Below are 18,811 nucleotides of genomic sequence, written 5' to 3'. Positions count from 1 at the left end.
TCGAATGAAAATAGAGGTGAAAGAGAGAAGCTTGAGGGATGACTTTGCCTTCCTTGTCTGTTAATCTCCCCTCTCTGTCTCCAGATGTTAGCTTCCACCCTTCTGTCTTTGAGCGTTAAGATGTGGAGGAAGGGAGGCGCATGAATGAATCCTGTAACTTCCTCTAACTCTTAAGGTTTGATGCAACGCAGTGAGGCACTTCAAGAAAGCTTAGTCAATAGAAAACGGGGAGATGTTTCACACAGGAGGCGGTTTGTTTGAGGATTTTGCAGCGTGTGAGGGTTATTCAAACTGCAAACTTCACTTTAAATTGTGCCTCCTCTCGAAAACAGTTCTACAGTATCTCAGTCTCCATGGTTTCGTCCAGAATATTCCTTTCTCTCTATTGATCGGGTGTCATTCTTCCGTCATCCCTCTTTAAGCCTCCATTCATTGAATCTTTTAAAACATTTTACTCTTTAGAAAATCTATTTTAACAGCGCAGTGAGCTGGGCTCAGATCCAACTACCCGGCAGTTTCAGTGTATCGACAGTCCTCGGTCAAAAGACTCAACTGAAGCAGGACTGAACTGGACAGACAGACTGCGAGGAGTCAATCCTTTACGTACGTCCAGTGATTGGATGAGCTTGGATGAATGACATGAACTGACAATGACCCCGATGACGGACCTTGAAAAGAACCACACACACACGCCGACACACACGGGAAAAGATACGAACGTGAACAAGCAAAACATAAAACTAGCAACTTGAGGCTCAAAACAGGTCAGGGGAAGAGCAACAGCGGCGAATGCTAATTGATAACAAATTAAAAAACGGACTAAATTGACTAAACCTAGTCAATTTAAATGTTTTGTCTTATAGCAACTAAATTATTAGCATATCAGTGCTGAATTATTTTTTGAAGGCATGACAATGATGAGAGTATGATTGATAAGAATCAAGGATGAGAATGTTGCTAGCACTAACTGGTTACTAGGTAACACGTAAACGGGAGGTAAAGCAATAAGTAGTTATTTGTATTCTGGACTTCTCAAGATCTATTTCACTAACAGTTGTTAGCTGTGGAGGTAAACAGTACACTGGAAGAAATGTTTTTCCTGAGGGTGTGCACTTCAACAAAACCTCTCTCTCTTTTTCTCTCCCTCTCTCTCACTCAATCACTCAGTAAGACAGACAATTTGTGTGTCTGTATGTGTGTGTGCCTGTTTTGTGTGAGCATGTGTGTGTATCTTCATAGGAGTATTCTTACCAGTTGTTAACAAGAGTTAACAAAGCAAAAGCTCTGGCACAGTAAAAGGGCGTAATTTTTCCAGGATTATATGATCTTAATGAGAAGAGATTTATCAAATCAAAGGGCCCAAAAAAAACAAATACAATCAACAAACATTTAATTTCCACACAATTCTGTCAGCTAACAAGTCACTCCTCACCTGAATCTGTATGAGGAGGGAATGCACCTAACCCATAACCCCAGAAGTTGAGCTTTATTGTGAACCTCTCCTGGTGGATGGACTAGCCAGATAATACCATAGTGCAGGTGGTTTTGATGCAGACACTACACTGCATTGCAGAGGTGTGAGCTCCCCAAACAGTCAGAAGAGAGACCAGAGGCCTTCTGGAGATCTCTACCTTCCGTTTAAACTTCCTGCTCAACACTGCCCTTGCTGGCACCAACCCCCTGCAGAGAGAACCGTTCCACTGTACCGCCTGAACAAGACAGATGGTGTCTGCTCAGTCTTGGTTCTGGGCAGTTTCTTCACTTCAGAGGCCAGATTCCTAAAACTCCCTCTCTGCTGACAAGTGGTAAAAAGTGAACATGGTTCATACAGCTGTGAGCATATGTACTGTATAATATACAGTGTATACACTGGACAATGTATACTCTGGATGGAAAGCAACATGTAGTGTTTTGGCAGTGTAGTAATTCAATTCAGTGAATATTAATTCAATTCTATAGCTGTATACATCTGTATACATCATTCGAGTCTATAGCTGTCTGTCTCTCCTGATTCGGGTGTATAGCAGTGCCCTAGATGAATGGACCTGTATGGGGTTCGATGGGGTTCCAGTTCGATTCCCGGTCATGCCAACTGACGTTGTGTCCTTGGGCAAGGCACTTCACCCTACTTGCCTCGGGGGAATGTCCCTGTACTTACTGTAAGTCGCTCTGGATAAGAGCGTCTGCTAAATGTAAATGTATGGAGAGTCCTGCCAGTGAGCCACAGTCAGGCCTTGTGTTAGCTGCAGAAGGGCCACAGTCAGGCCTTGTGTTAGCTGCAGAAGGGCCACAGTAACAGCGCAGCCCCCTGCTTTGCTCCCAGTCCCCTCTGGTTCTATTCAGATGCTAATGAGGTGCACGCACACATGCACGTGCGCGCACACGCATACACAAACACACTTACATCCATGTTAACACACTCAGACGCTCACATATATAAACAGGCACACGCACTGTAGTCAGACCAGATCCATCCCATTCCATAATCTATTGACTCATCAGTCGTGTTCAGCAGGGGTCAGAGGTCAGTAGTAGGAACCATCCTGATTACACAGACTGGCTCCTCTGCTCCCAGCAGGTCAACTGGCAGACACAACTTCCTACTAATGAGTTAGGGATGACTTTGAGTTTATAAGTCCCCTAGCATCACTCCCCCTTCCCCTCTCTGCCCCCTTCCCCTCTCTCTCCCTCCCCCTTCCCCTCTCTCTCTTTCTCCTCCCCAACGAGTAATGTGTCATACGTTCAGTCAGGGTCATTTATAAATACCGGCTGTATGTTCATTTACAGAGCAAGAAGGGTGACTCCTGTTCGCTTGGATGGATGAGTGGTGTGTGTGTGTGTGTGTGTTATCTCCATGCTTGTATGGGGATGGTCAAAGTGCTGTTGGTATTATCTTTATTATTAAGATATTATATTATCTTGATGATGCATCTCTCTGTGTGATCTGGTTTAATAGGACACACTTGTCTGACACCACACACACACACGGGGGGGGGGGGGGTTGAAACCCCAGCTGCTGTTCGGGTGGATGATCCTACCTCACACACAGCAGGGCCGAGGTCAGAGTTCACGTTGCCCGCCGGGCAAGACAATAAGCAACAGCCCTGATTATTGAAGGTCTATGTCTGATTTGACTGCTTTGTGAAAGATATATCCTAGTTTCTACAACGACAATCCTTCTCTATGGAGTAGTGAGAAAACATAGTGTTCATGCAGCCTTTGCTAGCTAATTTAGAAGTCCACATGGGACCATTTGACCACCAGCTTTTACTTACATACAGAAAGCACGGAATATGAATAAAAGCAATCCCACGTTGATATAAAAAGTCACATTAATATATAGATTAGCAGTTGTTGATATATTAAGTGTTTTGGTCTCCTGTTCCCACGTTTAGCACAAAGGCAAAAATATGATATCAATCTCAAATTTTACATACAGTTTTTCTTGTTACCCGACTGAAAGGGAAGAAAATAGGATTGCTTTTCTGCTGTTCAACATAACGGATGGCCCTAATATCTGGAACCAGGTGTTAGTCACTGTGGCGGTTTCCTTCACTTGCTGTGTTGCACCAGCCTGTTAGAGATGAAGAGGAACAGTATGAAAAGGATTAGAGGAGCGAGAGAGCCTGGATCTGGAGAGGCACTCAACATTAAACTCCACACTCACACACTCTCACACACTCAATCTCACACACACACACACTCTCACACACACTCACACACACGCACGCACACACTCTCACACCCACTCACGCACACACACGCACACACTCTCACACACGCACACACTCTCAAACTCACTCTCACACACGCACACACTCTCACACACACTCACTCTCACACACACGCACGCACACACTCTCACACCCACTCACGCACACACATGCACACACTCTCACACACACGCACGCACACACTCACTCTCACGCATGCACACACTCTCACACACACACACTCACTCTCACACACACGCACACACTTAGACAACAGGGTCCAAGTGTTAGCCAGCTGGCAAGTTCCGAACCACACTCCCTGGTCAGGTTATTGGGTGTGCTCAAGCCTTCGGCGAGAGCACAACCTTTGTTCTCTCACATATATATTATTGGGTGTGCTCAAGCCTTCGGCGAGAGCACAACCTTTGTTCTCTCACATATATATTTATTATTATTTATTGTTTATTTTCGCCCCCCTAAAACTCAGTCAATATTTGGCCTACATAGACAACGTAGGTGTCAAAAGTTTCGTCTTGGTAGCGATTGAGTTGCTTGTATTGGAATATACGTTCCGTTGCATGGTTTAGGCTGAAGTTACGTTTTTGTGGCGAAAAGTGAAGCTAACGGTGGCTAATTTGCTAGCCACAGTCACTGACGTTACTAACGTCACTACGTCACTAACGTCACGAAAACACGCGTGACTACCTTTGGCAGAACATTCGTTTCGCATCTGTTAACTTGGGGGATAGCTAGGCTAACTATAGCTTTACTGCAAGGCAGCTGCAGAAACGCCACAAGCAAAGAGGCCAGGGTGATAACTATTTACTCATTTTACTTTGTGATATGACACACAATTGTGATGTGTAATGTACAGTATAAGCTGATATTATTAAGGAAGTACATCTACTTTCGGAAACAGTAGTCTACTATTTCACTGAAGTATTAGCATCATGACATTAGCCTGTGTTGCCCGGGCAACACATACTACAGTGGTCTATGATGTAGCGTTATCTGTTTTCAATCGTTAAAATAAACATTCCTCACATATACATTTTCGTTGTAGGATTTATTCTGACATTAGTAAACGATTTGTTGGTGAAATTACCATTACCTGTGGTTTCAAACCAGTGTAGCTCACTGCAACGCTGTAGCTTACGCGAGACACACGACAAAAACATCTAACTTACACAGCTGTTTAGGAAGTCAAACGACAGAACATGTTCGGCACTCCCCTTACTTAAATCAAAAGTCTAACTACTAACTTGAACTTCATTGCCACAGCCTAAACGTTGTCAATCTGTTCATGAAAATAATTAATTTCAGCTTAAACCGTACAACGGAACGTTAAATCCAATTCAACCAACGCAATCGCTACAGTACCAAGACGAACACAGCAGTAGTCTAGTACTGTACCGTAGTAGTACAATTTACCGGGGCAGCTTCTCCACACAGGGCTATATCCCATTTTGCGTTGTTACTGACAATGATCGCTACCAGTGAGCTTTTTATAAATGAGCGATTTTCCACTAAATAAATGTCAAGGTTATTTACGTTTTGGGGGCATATTTTCAGTTAGCAGATGGTACTGTTTGAATCGCGATTCCATCTTCTACTGCCGGGTAACGTCGTAGAATAATCTTCAAAGGGGGTTCTTTATTAATGAATGAATGCAATGAGTAGGCTAAATGCCTGAAAATATCACGAGAAGGGAAAAACTTAAAAGGACGTTTAAGTCATAGAGATTAGGTCAATTTTTACACCGGTCTGCCAAATGTATTCGTTTTGATTCAACGATGAGGCTGCCTCTTGCAGGGGAAATGAGAAGACATCTATTTCATTCTACACTTCACTCGTATTTTCAGTTGTAAATGAGCAGCAAAAAAAATATGCTTTTAAATCTATGTAATCTTTATAAATAATAAGTATGCATTTTTATATAACATATACAGAAATATCAGTTGTAAAAATGTCATTCAAAAACGGACCCCTGTGCAACCGACGCAAGCAAGCACACCCTACAATTTCCCCAGAAATTGTACCCTCTCTAGTTGAGAATGTTTCAAACAACAGTTCGGCAGGGAGCACAAAGCCAAACAACACATATGCAACAGGACAAAGGACGGCAAGACACGTGACAAACAACAGTAGACAGAAACACACAAAACTAAAACACAAGAGACACTGAAAACACACAACAAAAGGAAGACAAGGGATGGAAAGAGGGAATATATAGTTTCCACCACTCAGAGGCATGATAGCAGAGATGATAGCAGTTATGAGGACACCAGACATGCTGCAGCTGGACGCTGAACGTTGGTCCGCTGTTCCGGTACTTTCTCCCTGCCATGTTGAAAGACTCGGTGCCTGTTGTCCTTAAACAGGAACAGTCGGAAGGCGAGAGCTCTGGGCCGATACGTCTCACACAGTTGGACAATCCACTCTGACACACAGCGCTTCAGCTGGGAGGACACACATTCACACACACACATTCAAACACACACATTCACTCACACACACACATTCACCCACACACACACACGTTTAGTCTCACACACGCACGCACATACTCTCGAAAGGAACTGGTCGCTTTTGTTGCCCCCCACAGTGTCTCTTTTTATGATTTCTTTCCCTCAAAGAAATTAGTTCTTGCCGAGGGTGAGAAAGAGAGCGGGAGAAACAAAGATTGAGATACAGAGACAGATGGAGAGACAGAGAGAAAGAAAGATATTGTGTAAGAGAGAGAGAGATAGTGAGGGAAAGAGAGTGAGAAAAAGAAGAGTTTTACTGTAGAGAAATAGATTACCAAAGAATTTGAACTTCAGGAAGTCTGCTGTCTGTTTTTCCTCACTGTCAAAGCCATAAACCCAAAAACCTAGAGGAAAAAAAAAAAAGTCCTGAAAAGTTTTGAGAAACACAGACTTGTGTTCAGGATGGACCAGAACACTTTCAGCTCCCCCGTGTGTACGTCCCCCCTCTGCTTCCCAAGCAGATGGTACAGTCCATTTAAAAAGGTGCTTGTCGTTTCTCAATGCTCTGTGTCCTTTCAACAGTCAGCTGCTGAGAGCACATTTCATAGGAGGGAGCGCATGCTCTCTCTCTCTTTCACTCTCTCTCTCTCTCGTTCTGTGACAGTACTCTCCCTCTCACACACACACAGGCACATTCTCACCCCACACACACACTCACACACGCAGCCAGTAAGCACCACAGAGAAGTCACACAGCAGCACGTTTCACTCCAAGACGGATTCTTCTCTGAGGAAGACAACTAAAAAAAAGGACACCCAGCTTTGAGGATTTATCTTGGCTTTGCCCCCCCCCCCCCCTTCCCCTTTTTTCAAAAAGAGAAAGAAAGACGAGGAAATTCGGACAAAGAAGGAGGGGGAGCGACAGTTTCGGTTTCTTCTTGGAAATGGTCCACTTGACACCATGACACCCAGTGTGGATTCTCCCCTCCGCAGGCAAAAATCCTGAGAATGATGGACGACAACAAGCAGTTGGCCCAGAGCATCGACGGGGCCGTGCAGGCGGCCAGCCAGGAGGTGACCAACCTGCGCTCGGAGCTGAGCGCCACCAGCCGCAGACTGGCCGAGCTGGGGGCCGAGAGCCCCGGCTCGCTGGAGAACCACCAGCACAACCACCACGGTAGGACAACTCTCAGAACGAGTGTGTGTGAGAGAGAGAGAGAGGGGGAGAGAGATAGAGAGAGAGAGAGAGAGAGAGAGAGAGAATAAGAGAGAATAAGAGAGAGAGAAGGAGAGAGAGAGGGCAGGTAAAGAACGAGGGGGTGTCAGAGAGACAATGAGAGAGAGAGAGAGAGAGAGACGATGATAGAGAGAGAGTGGATGAGGGAGAGAGAGAGGATGAGAGAGAGAGAGAGAGAGAGGATGAGAGAGAGAGAGGATGAGGGAGAGAGAGAGAGGATGAGGGAGGGAGAGAGAGAGTGCATGCAGTGCTCTCACGCAGCCAGTATACCGATGCTGAAGTTAGTGTGTGGGCATATTTGTAAATGCAAAAAGTGTGTGTGTCTACATGTGTATGTGTACTGTATGAGTGTTACTGTGTGCATGCGTGTGTTGGTGCGTGTGTGTGTGTGTCAGCTTTTGTCTGGGGAGGGAGAGAAAGGGGGAGGGAGAAAAGGGGGGAGGGACCCTACAGATGGATGAGTGTTGGATGACAGGTGCAGAGTGTCCACTCCTGTCTCCCCAGCACATCCCTCTCTGTTAAATAATTGACCTCTGCACCCACACAGGGGAGGCTCTTTGTTGGGATGGGGTGGAGTGAGGTGGGGGGGGTGGAGTGAGGTGGGGGGGGTGGGTTCGGGGAGAGAGAGGAGGGGGCAAAGTGCCCACCCCACACCCCCTTCTTTTTCAAATGGACATTTTGGCCACACTCTCCTGACGCTCAAGGCTGACTCAATCTTCTCCCTTAACGGGGCAATGGATCTAACTCTGTAGAGGGGAGGGAGGGGGCATGGGTGGGTGGCTGTGGGGGAGGGGGACTAGGGTGTTACTGGGGTTGCCGTGGGTTACTGTTACCGGGTGCTGTTTGAATGACTGCCCAGGCTGCAGAATTTGGGTCTGTGTGTATGTGGTGTCTGTGTGAGTGAGTGAGTGAGTGTGTGTGTGTGTGTGTGTGAGTGTGTGGTGTGTTTGCCATACTCTGGGTTTGTATAAAGTCCATCTGACATAAGGAAGGGTCAAAAAGAGTGTGTTGCATCACTAAGTCTCTCAAATGCATGGAAGACACACACACGCATACACACACACACACACAAAGACACACACAAAGACACACACGCATACACACACGCATACACACACACACACACACACACAAAGACACACACACGTTCCTTTGCGGGCAGTTTGTGCTGAACGGTGATGACAATGTTCCATCATGTGATTGGCTGCGTTCAGGCCCACTCAGACGCAGCTTAGCCGGAACACCTCGGTGGAATGACAGAACACTCTCTGGCCGTCCCGTTTCTCCCGCTATGAATAGGAACTCTGAAGCAGCAAAGAGCAGGGCTGCCTACTTCCCACTGTAGTTCTTGCAACGGGGGAAGAATGAGCTGTCCTCAAATGTCCTCAGAGAGTTTGATAGTCCAGTGACTCTCGCCACACACCGAGCTGCTGGCTGAGCGTCCTTAGACATCCATCCGTGAGGTACATTAAGACGATTGTTTAACTGAATCGAGTTGAGTTTGTTTAGTGTTCCTACTGTTTGTGTGGCCGTCACAGATGTTTGGCATGCAGCCATGGACACGGGCTGCGCTGCGGCTGGTGGGAATGCTTTGGTCGTGTGTCAGCGTTGTTGTCAATGGACTGCCCCTGTACTTTGTTAGGCAGTTATTTCTGTCTGTGTGTGTATGAGTGTTTGTGTATGTGTTCGCCAATGAGAGTGACGACAAGCATTCTGCAGGGAGTGAATGCTGAGGTCATTCTCCCTTTGCAGTTTGTTGCTCAACCTACTCGGCCACATTCATGATAACTCACACACACACACACACTCTCACACACACTCACTCACTCACTCACACACACACACAAACACTGTCAGCAAACCCAATTGAAATTACTGGAGCAAAAGTCACAAGAGTAACAAATTTAAGTAATGGAGATTAATATCTTGTAAAGCTTCTTAGAATCAATTCAAGTGGATCTCTCCATGTACTTATGAATGTTTTCAGTTAATCTGACTGAAACTACACCACTGGAGAAACCAAACCCCATTAGTCAGACAGTAGTACCGCAGCTCATGGTATTACACGGTTGCCTTGGTTCTGATGGTTTACCAGTGTTGTGCTAACGACCACCATGTCTAGACAGACGGCTGGTTAGCTGTACCAACATGTATGGTATTTGTGATGTTGCAAAAGTCAGCGTACTGAATTAAATGTTGGGTGTCGGGCATCCTATTAGAAAGACCATGTGGCGTTTTTACTGGTCTCTCCCATGTGTACGGTATCTCTCAGTGTCATCCCCTCTTAGTCTCTCTCTCTCTGGCTGTCTCTCTCTCTCTCTGACTGTCTCTCTCTCTCTCGCTCTCTCTCGCTCTCTCGCTTGCTCTCTCTCTCGCTCTCTCTCTCGCTCTCTCTCTCGCTGTCTCTCTCTTTTTCCTTGTTTTACTCTCGCTCGCTGTCTCTCTCTCTCTTTCCCGGTCTTACTCTGTCTCTTTTACTATCCCCCCCCCCCCCCATGCTTTACAAGCCCGGTGTGTGTGAGAAAGGGACTAGCCAGGGGCTGTAATTCATCACCAGTAGTTGCGTCGGGGAGGAGAGTGTGTCGTAAGGGTCGTCGGTTCACTGCGCAGCCTGCAGAGAGGAGCCCTGGGGGAGCTGTGAGGAGCCAGGACAGCAGCCTCACACACTCTCGCCACACACACTCACACACACTCTCACCACACACCTCCACACAGCAGCCGTGCTATATGGGAAAAAAAAGATTAATTAGTATGGTGTTGATGCAAATGTTTTTTTTAAGAAATGTAGATATACAGGAGGTGTGCGCAAGCAAGCATGCACAACTCTCCGAGGCACACACTCACACTGCAAACTCTCACACACACACACAGTCCCTACAGAGCCCTGCTGCGCTCATGCATCTTGCAGATGCTGGTTCCTGTGTGGCTGCCGAGTCTCACACAGGAGTTCCCTGGACTCATTTGGGCCTGCTGGAGCTGTGTTGGTCCTGTGTTGGACCTGTGTTGGGGCTGTGTTGGTCCTGTGTTGGACCTGTGTTGGGGCTGTGTTGGTCCTGTGTTGGTCCTGTGTTGGACCTGTGTTGGACCTGTGTTGGGGCTGTGTTGGTCCTGTGTTGGACCTGTGTTGGGGCTGTGTTGGTCTTGTGTTGGACCTGTGTTGGAGCTGTGTTGGTCCTGTGTTGGACCTGTGTTGGACCTGTGTTGGGGCTGTGTTGGTCCTGTGTTGGACCTGTGTTGGGGCTGTGTTGGTCCTGTGTTGGACCTGTGTTGGGGCTGTGTTGGTCCTGTGTTGGACCTGTGTTGGGGCTGTGTTGGTCCTGTGTTGGACCTGTGTTGGGGCTGTGTTGGTCCTGTGTTGGACCTGTGTTGGTCCTGTGTTGGACCTGTGTTGGGCCTGTGTTGGGCCTGTGTTGGGCCTGTGTTGGACCTGTGTTGGACCTGTGTTGGACCTGTGTTGGGCCTGTGTTGGACCTGTGTTGGACCTGTGTTGGACCTGTGTTGGGCCTGTGTTGGGCCTGTGTTGGGCCTGTGTTGGGCCTGTGTTGGGGCTGTGTTGGGCCTGCTCACACAGAGGATAGCTTAACTGGAATGCTAAACTGGACCAGAACTTCAGCAGGTCTTTACTTTGTTCTACCTGAATTTGACGACCAGTTTGTGTGTGTGTGTGTGTGTGTGTGTGAGAAACATTCATTATAATTGCATTGCTTTTGTACAAGTTGTATATTCCTGCACAAGCAGCTGATAATAGAATAATCTATCTCCAATGGGATCTAAAAATGAATTAAATCTATAGAATTCATGTCAGCATCATTGCATTCTGGGTCATGTAGTGTTTGACACGGAGGTCGGCTGGAGTGTGATGATTACGACATTAGCATGATAAACTAGGCCTCCTGTGGATAACCGACCACATTAGCACTCAAATCCTTTAATAAACATCCTAGGATCCATTTCCTAATGTGAATGTGAGCTCATTAAACACTTTCACTTGTTGACGCTGGTAATTCTTTATCGTGAGCACAGCACGGGAGAGTATATCTTAAAGGAGATGAATATAAACTGTGTTAAGATGTATTTATCTGTCATGAAAGGTTACTCCCAGAGCCACGATGATTTAGCAGGGAGGACTAGAATGGAGGTGTCCATACACAGCTAATGACAGCATCGACTCTGCATGCTAATGTCACCATACTACAAAGCCAATATTCCACTCACGGAATTGGTGTCCTTGGGAAATTCAACATGGTTATAAACATACCACATCTTACAGTATAACACCTGTTGGCTCAGTGTTAGTTAGAGCTAGAGTTCAACAATGTTTGAAGGTCGAGGTAGTTTAAGAGTTTACATGAGAGCAGGAAACTGATGGTTTCCTGTTTGCAGTCAAACTGATGCCACAACAAATAACCTGTTTTACCAAATACTCCCGCGTCGCTGTCACCTGAGGCAAGCACCCTCACGGAACACACACACGTATTGTGCACATGCAGACACGCATGACACAAACGTGCACACACCAACAGACAATCCAACCCGCCGTTTCATTGTGATGTGGAGATGAGAGGGTCTACTGAACATGATGTTTGACTGCGTGAGCGCGGCATTCTCCCATTCAGAGGCCCGGCGTCCCGGGGAGACTCCACACAACCGTCACAAAAGATGTGTCTTCACACAGAACTGGATGCTTTCACTGAGCCACTCACCTGGTTGATATGCAGAGGGTTTGCCTCTCCTCCTCTCACACAACCCACAAGGAGACCATAGAAGGGATCAAAGTAAAGAAGATTCAAACTGCCACTTATGCATCGAGCCAATATGCTACTTATGCTAACTTTGTGTTAATGCTAATTGTGCTATCTTCAATCTGTGCACACGGCACACAGTCCTTTTGTTAACACACACATATAAACAGACACACACATCGTCCTTTGGAAAGACATTTTTAACCAAACTTCTTTCAAAATGTCAGTTATCTTTCCCATAGTGCTCTCTCCTCTTCAATTAGAATAATGAATGCAAATTAAGTCTTTGAAATGCATTTTGTCAGGACTGTTTTTAAATGTCAGCGCTACTTTTTGATGAGAGTGTGTTGGTGTGTGTGTGTCTGTTTGTGTGTTTAATGGTGCAAAGGCACATTAGACTCTCAGACTCTACTCTCTCTAGGAAGCTTTGTGTTAATGTTGAGCTTTAACGTGTCTGAGTAGTTTTAAACGTTGATGACACGTTTCTGATGACGCAATGTTGTTAGCTAGGTGTTGTTATTTGGTCATGCCGTGGATCATAACGTAACGACTCGTGGACATGGGAAGGATATCGTCCTCCTCAGAATTTCACATTTAACGGGGGGGGGGGGGGGGGGGGTTATGGCTATTATCTCACAGGGTCGTGAAACAGATGGATCTCCATCGAAACAATCCTCAACGGGACTGTTGAGCGGGACTGTTGAACCAACAGCAGATGCCGGAGGCAGACATTTCGGTCTTGAGAGGAAATGGATCCCTACTGGATCCAGAGTTGTGGAATTAATGGAATCAAACAAGGTCCATGTGGATGACATTTTTAATTAATTGCGTCAGAACTGTCTGGGTTTTTTATTATTTTATTCCGCACTAGTCTGTGACAGTGAAATTAAATATTAAATGTCACTGATTTACATATTTGTGCAATCCCGCTCCTGCTCTCACAGTTAATTGTTGTTGCCAGTACTGGATGAACTGTGCCCAGGCATGTGTTCATAGGTGTGTGTGTGTGTCATATCTCCTGCTATGGTAATTACTGAGTTGGGTTGAAAGTGGCCTCTTTTTCCAATCACTTGGAGACCCGACACAACCATATTGTGTTTGTTAGACAGTCTGTCCACACACACGCACACACACACACACAGATCTAGAATAGTCCCAGACTGGACAAAGATGGTATTTCTGGAGCCTACAGTGTCGGGGTCAGTTAGGTCAGGCTTGTGTGTGTTTGGGGTGGGTTACAGTGTGTGTTAATGAGCTTTAGCGGTCGCCAGTATGTAGATTGGTGTTGCCCTCTGTCCTTCAGCTGTCTATTGGAACAGCTGATGCTAACATCTCTCTCCTACACACTGGCAGATGGTCTGTGTGCCTGTGTTTGGTAATCAGTGACATTGCACATATTCCTCTGCCATTAACTGCTACTGCCTAGCGAGGACTTGTCATCTGGAACCAGCAAAGTTCAGAATAACGCTGTAGAACAACGCATCTGTGAGGGGGCAGCAGTGGGAGAACTATCTGGCTAAGCGGAAAGTAAATTTTCCTGTGGACAAAGTCATTTGAAAGAGGATGCTAGTGTGGGATTTCACAGTTATTCGCTGGAGTGAGTTAGCACTGTTTTAGTCTGTGGTAAGATTAGAATTTAGTTCTCAGAAGAAACACTAAAAAGCTTGTCTAGTCTGATAGTGTCATCGCTGTTGACGTGATCACGTGAAGGTTGACGCGCAGACAGGGTTAAAATCGAAATACTAAAACTATTTGACTATTAAAATGACTATAACCTAATGGCAGCTCTGAGCCAAACTGATCTGCTTATATCCCATAGTATTCAGACCTTAATGGATAGTATATCTGTGGACAAACTGAGAGTGGTGATTAAAACACTCATTCACTTGAAAAGAGGCCTAATTAACTGGAGTATCACACACGTATTAATACAATAAACCCATTAATTGATTATCTCAATGGCTCAACGGTTACTTCACACATTGCCCACTTTCAACACTAGATTATAGCTTTTTATCCTGTGTATGCAGACACAGCCCTGGGTTCAGACTATTGGTGTCTACAGTGGTTCTTACCCTCACCTGTACACCAGCAGTTAGGGGTGGTGGAGAAAAATCGATTCACATTCGAATCACGATTCAGTCTTCTAGCGATTCACAAATTTCAAAAAATGTTTTTTTATTTTTTTATCGTGAATCGATTTCTAATCGAATCGTGACCCCCAACAATCGATTCAAATCGAATCGTGAGGAACCAAAAGATTCCCACCCCTTCTAGAAGTTATCACGCAGCACAGAAACAGGAGGACCTTTTAGCCTCCTGAGTGGATTCTAAATTCTTCAACGTTATTTTTCCTAAACCGTACTGCTAGCTAGCTAGCTTAATTAGCTTCCGGGCTAAGTTAACTAGCATTATACTCTTAGCAATTTTCGGAAGCCATACTCAAGCGTTTGTCGCATAGTTTTTGTCTATTGGAAAATATTCGGAATGTTCGAATCACAAATATGTTTGTGCGCTGTGGCGTCCACTTTCTAACGCTCACATTTTTGTGACGCTACTCCTTAAAGGGACTGCGAGGGTGCCGACGCTTCTTGGTTTAATCAGCGGGAGGCCTCATCAGAAGCAATACCCAGAAGATTCATCGTGCTGTAATGGGCTGAGGTGATGGACGTGGGGAGAGTGTGTCGCTCCCCCGCCTCCCCCGTCCTCCCCAGGATCCTGGGGAATGATGTGATGGAGTGGGGGAGAGGAGGGGGGGCTGGGCGTTTTGTCACCACAGCAATTATTCTGGATGAGGTGTAGTGAGCAGATCGGATTGGGTTGATGAAATGACTTTCTAGTTTTTATTTTTTCCTTTCTTTTTCTGTTCTCGTTTGCGGCGCCCCAGCTGAAAGGATCTAATTCCTGTCAGTTTTCTGTTCTGTGCTGCCTCTCTGAGGCCTGCTGTACTGTATGATGCTGTGCATTATATACATATGTAATTGGTGTGTGAGGCAGTCAGGGATTGCGGACACTTTGAAATAATTCAGATGGTCACTTGGGCTGTCGGTAGGTATTTAGATGGGGAAGGTGACCTATCTGTAAAAATAATGTGTCCTTGAGTGGAGTTGTTTTATTTAACAGTTCTGCCTTAAGCGCTCCCCGTAGAGTGAGTATCACGTGGGCTGAGGCCTATTCGCAGCTGCCTGGGTTCAATTCCACCCTGGGCAATTTGCTGCATGTCTTCCCGTCTCTCTCCTCCCTGCCTTAAACGATCTCTTTCCCCAAAAAGCTGAAAACTGCAAAAATAAATAACACATTTACATTTAGTCATTTAGCAGACGCTCTTATCCAGAGCGACTTACAGTAAGTACAGGGACATTCCCCCCGAGGCAAGTAGGGTGAAGTGCCTTGCCCAAGGACACAACGTCATGTGGCATGGCCGGGAATCGAACCAGCGACCTTCTGGTTACTAGCCCGATTCTCTAACCGCTCAGCCACCTGACACCAACACGAAAAATAATAATAATTCTGAATTCACATCAGTCATTCAAAGAGAAATTCTGTGGCATGAACAAGTTCAAAGTTCACAATTAACCAGTTTCATACACATGTAGCTGACCAGTCTTGTTCAACTATATCCGTGTCTAAAACGGCTCCTTTAGCTTGACCCCTGTGGTGCTCTCGAGTGTCTCAGACAACCTGCTCAGCCAGGACCCCCATCAGGGGGGTACGTGGGGTGTAATCCTAGAAGATGTGGGTATTTTTGGGAACGAGGAGACGACCGGAATGACTTCAGTGAGAAGTTAGGCCCTGAGTGTCGGGCTCCGGGTCTTGAAGCATGTGGAATGCAAGTGTGGGTCTGAACTTGGTGCTCGCTCGGGCCTCTCCCTGTACCCTGGGTTCCTCTTTAGTAGCTGACAAGCAGGCGGTTTTTCTGCTCATGTGTCACCGGGCTCGCACAAATCCGACTGAAGCACCACGGGGACTCTGCAATGTGCAGTGGTGTGTGTGTGTGTGTGTGTGTGTGTGTGGGGGGGGGGGGGGGGGTAGGGGGTGGACGGAACATTTTGCAGGGCATGGCCTCAACCAGTTCACTTGCTGCCGACATGGCCTGTTAAAGTGTGTTTAAAGGTTTACCCCTCTTGAGAAAACGGAAATGTTTCCATGCAACTAATTAAAAGCCTTACTTCAAAACAACATGTGCAAGGATGGACTTTCCATACAAGGACGTGCTTTGGATGTAGTCTATGCGAGGATCTGGAATACTGATTGTATTCGTCTGTGTTCCTGCTCAAGCCCCTGTCCTCGTGGTCTGTGTGGGGCTGCCCTTAAATCACCCCTTGAACAGTGTTTAGTCTAGTCCAGGAGAATAACATTTGTGGCACTAGCAAGGCTAGCAAGGGTGGTCTGTGTTTAACATTTTAGCCCCCGAAAATAAAAATGTAATGTTCTTCCTGAAAAACTCTCAGTTCCAATCTTCCTGTTTGCTCTGGTATAAATCAATAGTCAGTGGTTAGACAACATAATAAAACACTTCACATAACCGTGTACACAATTTATCTACACACCTTTGGTGCTCACACTATTTCTCTGGCTTCTCTTTCACACAAACACACACACACAAATCCATCTTTCCAAGACAAGCAAACCCCTAAAAACTAATCTAGTAGTTTTAGGTTCAGCCAGAAAGGCTGGTCTGGCGGATAGCACTGTGAGTCAGTGTATGGACCACTGTAGTCTGTCCATCAGCAGGCAGTCTGTCAGGCCAGCTGGCGCGGACTTGGGCAGAGGGGCAGATTGGGCAGGGCTGGGTGGCATGGTAGCAGGTGGGTACTGCCATCAGGTACCTCGGTGCCTGCTGGCACAGACGCGTCCGCTCCGAGGCGTGTGACGGGCAGGATGGGCGCTGGGCGGAGAAGGGAGGGAGGCCTCGTTTGCCAGGTGTGTGTCAACCCTGTGGTGCGTCAGACAAATTGGATGAAGCCTCCAGCAGCTTGGACGGACGGAGACTGTGTGAGGCTGATATATGAGGAGGGAGGGAGGGAGGAAGGGGGTAGGTAGGAGGGAGGGAGGAAGGAGGGGGGTAGGTAGGAAGGAGGGGGGGGTAGGAGGGAGGGAGGAAGGAAGGAGGGGGTAGGTAGGAAGGAGGGAGGAAGGAGGGGGGGTAGGAGGGAGGGAGGAAGGAGGGGGGGTAGGTAGAAGGGAGGGAGGAAGGAGGGGGGGGTAGGAGGGAGGGAGGAAGGAGGGGGGGGTAGGTAGAAGGGAGGGAGGAAGGAGGGGGGGGGTAGGTAGGTAGGAGGGGAGGAGGAACAGGCAGAGAGTGGAGGGAGGGGGAGGGCCGGAAGAAGAGGGAGTGAAGGGGACACAGAGAGGAGAGAAGAGGAAGGTGATGAGAAAGGGAGAGAGCCCAAGGGAGAGAATAGAGGGAGGGGCAGAAGTTTAACATTTCAATACTGTAACTCGTTTAACTATCTTGGTGTAAAAAATAAAAAACACAACACGGAGTTCTTCAACCTTTTTCTGAACCTGTCAGATTCCTCTCCCTCAAAAACACGATGCAGGTTAAAAGAACTTGTGATAGTGCGACATCTCCCTCCATTCAAATTAGCAACATTTGTTTGTCAGTCTGCCTCTCATCTCTCAAGCTTTCAGAAGTGCGCAACACAACAGCTGCTAAGGAAACTAGGACACTAAACTGCCATCCTTCAAATTACCGTTTCTTGTTTAAGCACTAACACTCTTTAATTACTGGATGACGTGCTTTAAATTTCATGCATTGGGAAGCTCAAACCTTGTAGGGGGGGTACCAGGAGTAGAGTTATTTCCTGTCCTTAGTTTTTAAAAGGTAATCGACTTCTAGCTGATGGAGTATTTAGTCCGTTTATAGCTGTACTTAACTTTGTTTAATTCTATTACCTAGCAAAATTTGACGTTTTTAAATTCAATCAGATAAAAAAATTCAAGAGCAGCTATTTGAAATATTGTGGGCAATGAAGTTGGTTGCCGTAGACATGAGATCTTTAAAAGGACATCAACCGTTAAACCGTGGTAAACTTAACCGTTAGAATGGGTCGCATCATTCATCCAATCAACACCGTCGCCCACAATGTCGACACAAACATTTCTCAAATGAAAGAAAAGTAAAACAGACAGGTTAACACACTGGTGAAATCCTCACTGAACAGTATCTTAGTGAGGTGATTATTCTTTCAGAATAATCTTTCCTCTGTATTCTCAGTAAATTCTGCTACAAACAGAACTGATTAAAGTTTGGAAAAGAATACCCTATCACATGGTGTGAACATAACTTGTTCGCAGGCAGAAGTCTGTGTTTGTCTTTATCCTTCTCACAGATTCCTTTTCTCCTCAGCTTTCGTGTTATTGATCAACGACACACAACACTGCTGTGACAAACGTTCGTGTTGAGTCACTGTCTAACAGCGCAATAAAACACTCCATCTGACCCTACACGAATACAGTTTCTATACATTATGTCATATGCCATTTCATAGGCTATTTTCCATATAATTACACTATATGATTGCTAAACGATTTCTATAAATCTACGGAACCATCACTGATTATGTGGTAGAATTACCAGTTACAAACCTATAAACATTGACAGTTGACATTTTATTCATTTAGCAGACACTTTCAATCCTCAACTGAG

The 18,811-nt window shown here is 46.1% G+C and overlaps 1 protein-coding gene across 4 annotated transcripts in view; it reads left to right on the top strand.

Annotated features, from left to right (window-relative positions):
- Positions 1–18,811, top strand: part of kazna (kazrin, periplakin interacting protein a) — a 151,412-nt gene that overhangs the window by 44,431 nt on the left and 88,170 nt on the right. For 3 of the 4 annotated variants that reach the window (XM_062460167.1, XM_062460168.1, XM_062460171.1), the window contains one exon: positions 7,174–7,357. In XM_062460167.1, coding sequence (XP_062316151.1) covers positions 7,174–7,357 — 184 coding nt within the window. Of the gene's footprint in view, positions 1–6,765; positions 7,358–18,811 lie in introns of those variants that run through there. The other variant, XM_062460169.1, reaches the window with a different exon arrangement.

This window comes from Osmerus eperlanus, chromosome 4, assembly GCF_963692335.1.
Source record: "Osmerus eperlanus chromosome 4, fOsmEpe2.1, whole genome shotgun sequence".
Taxonomy (NCBI): domain Eukaryota; kingdom Metazoa; phylum Chordata; class Actinopteri; order Osmeriformes; family Osmeridae; genus Osmerus; species Osmerus eperlanus.
This window is presented reverse-complemented; position numbering and strand designations above follow the sequence as displayed.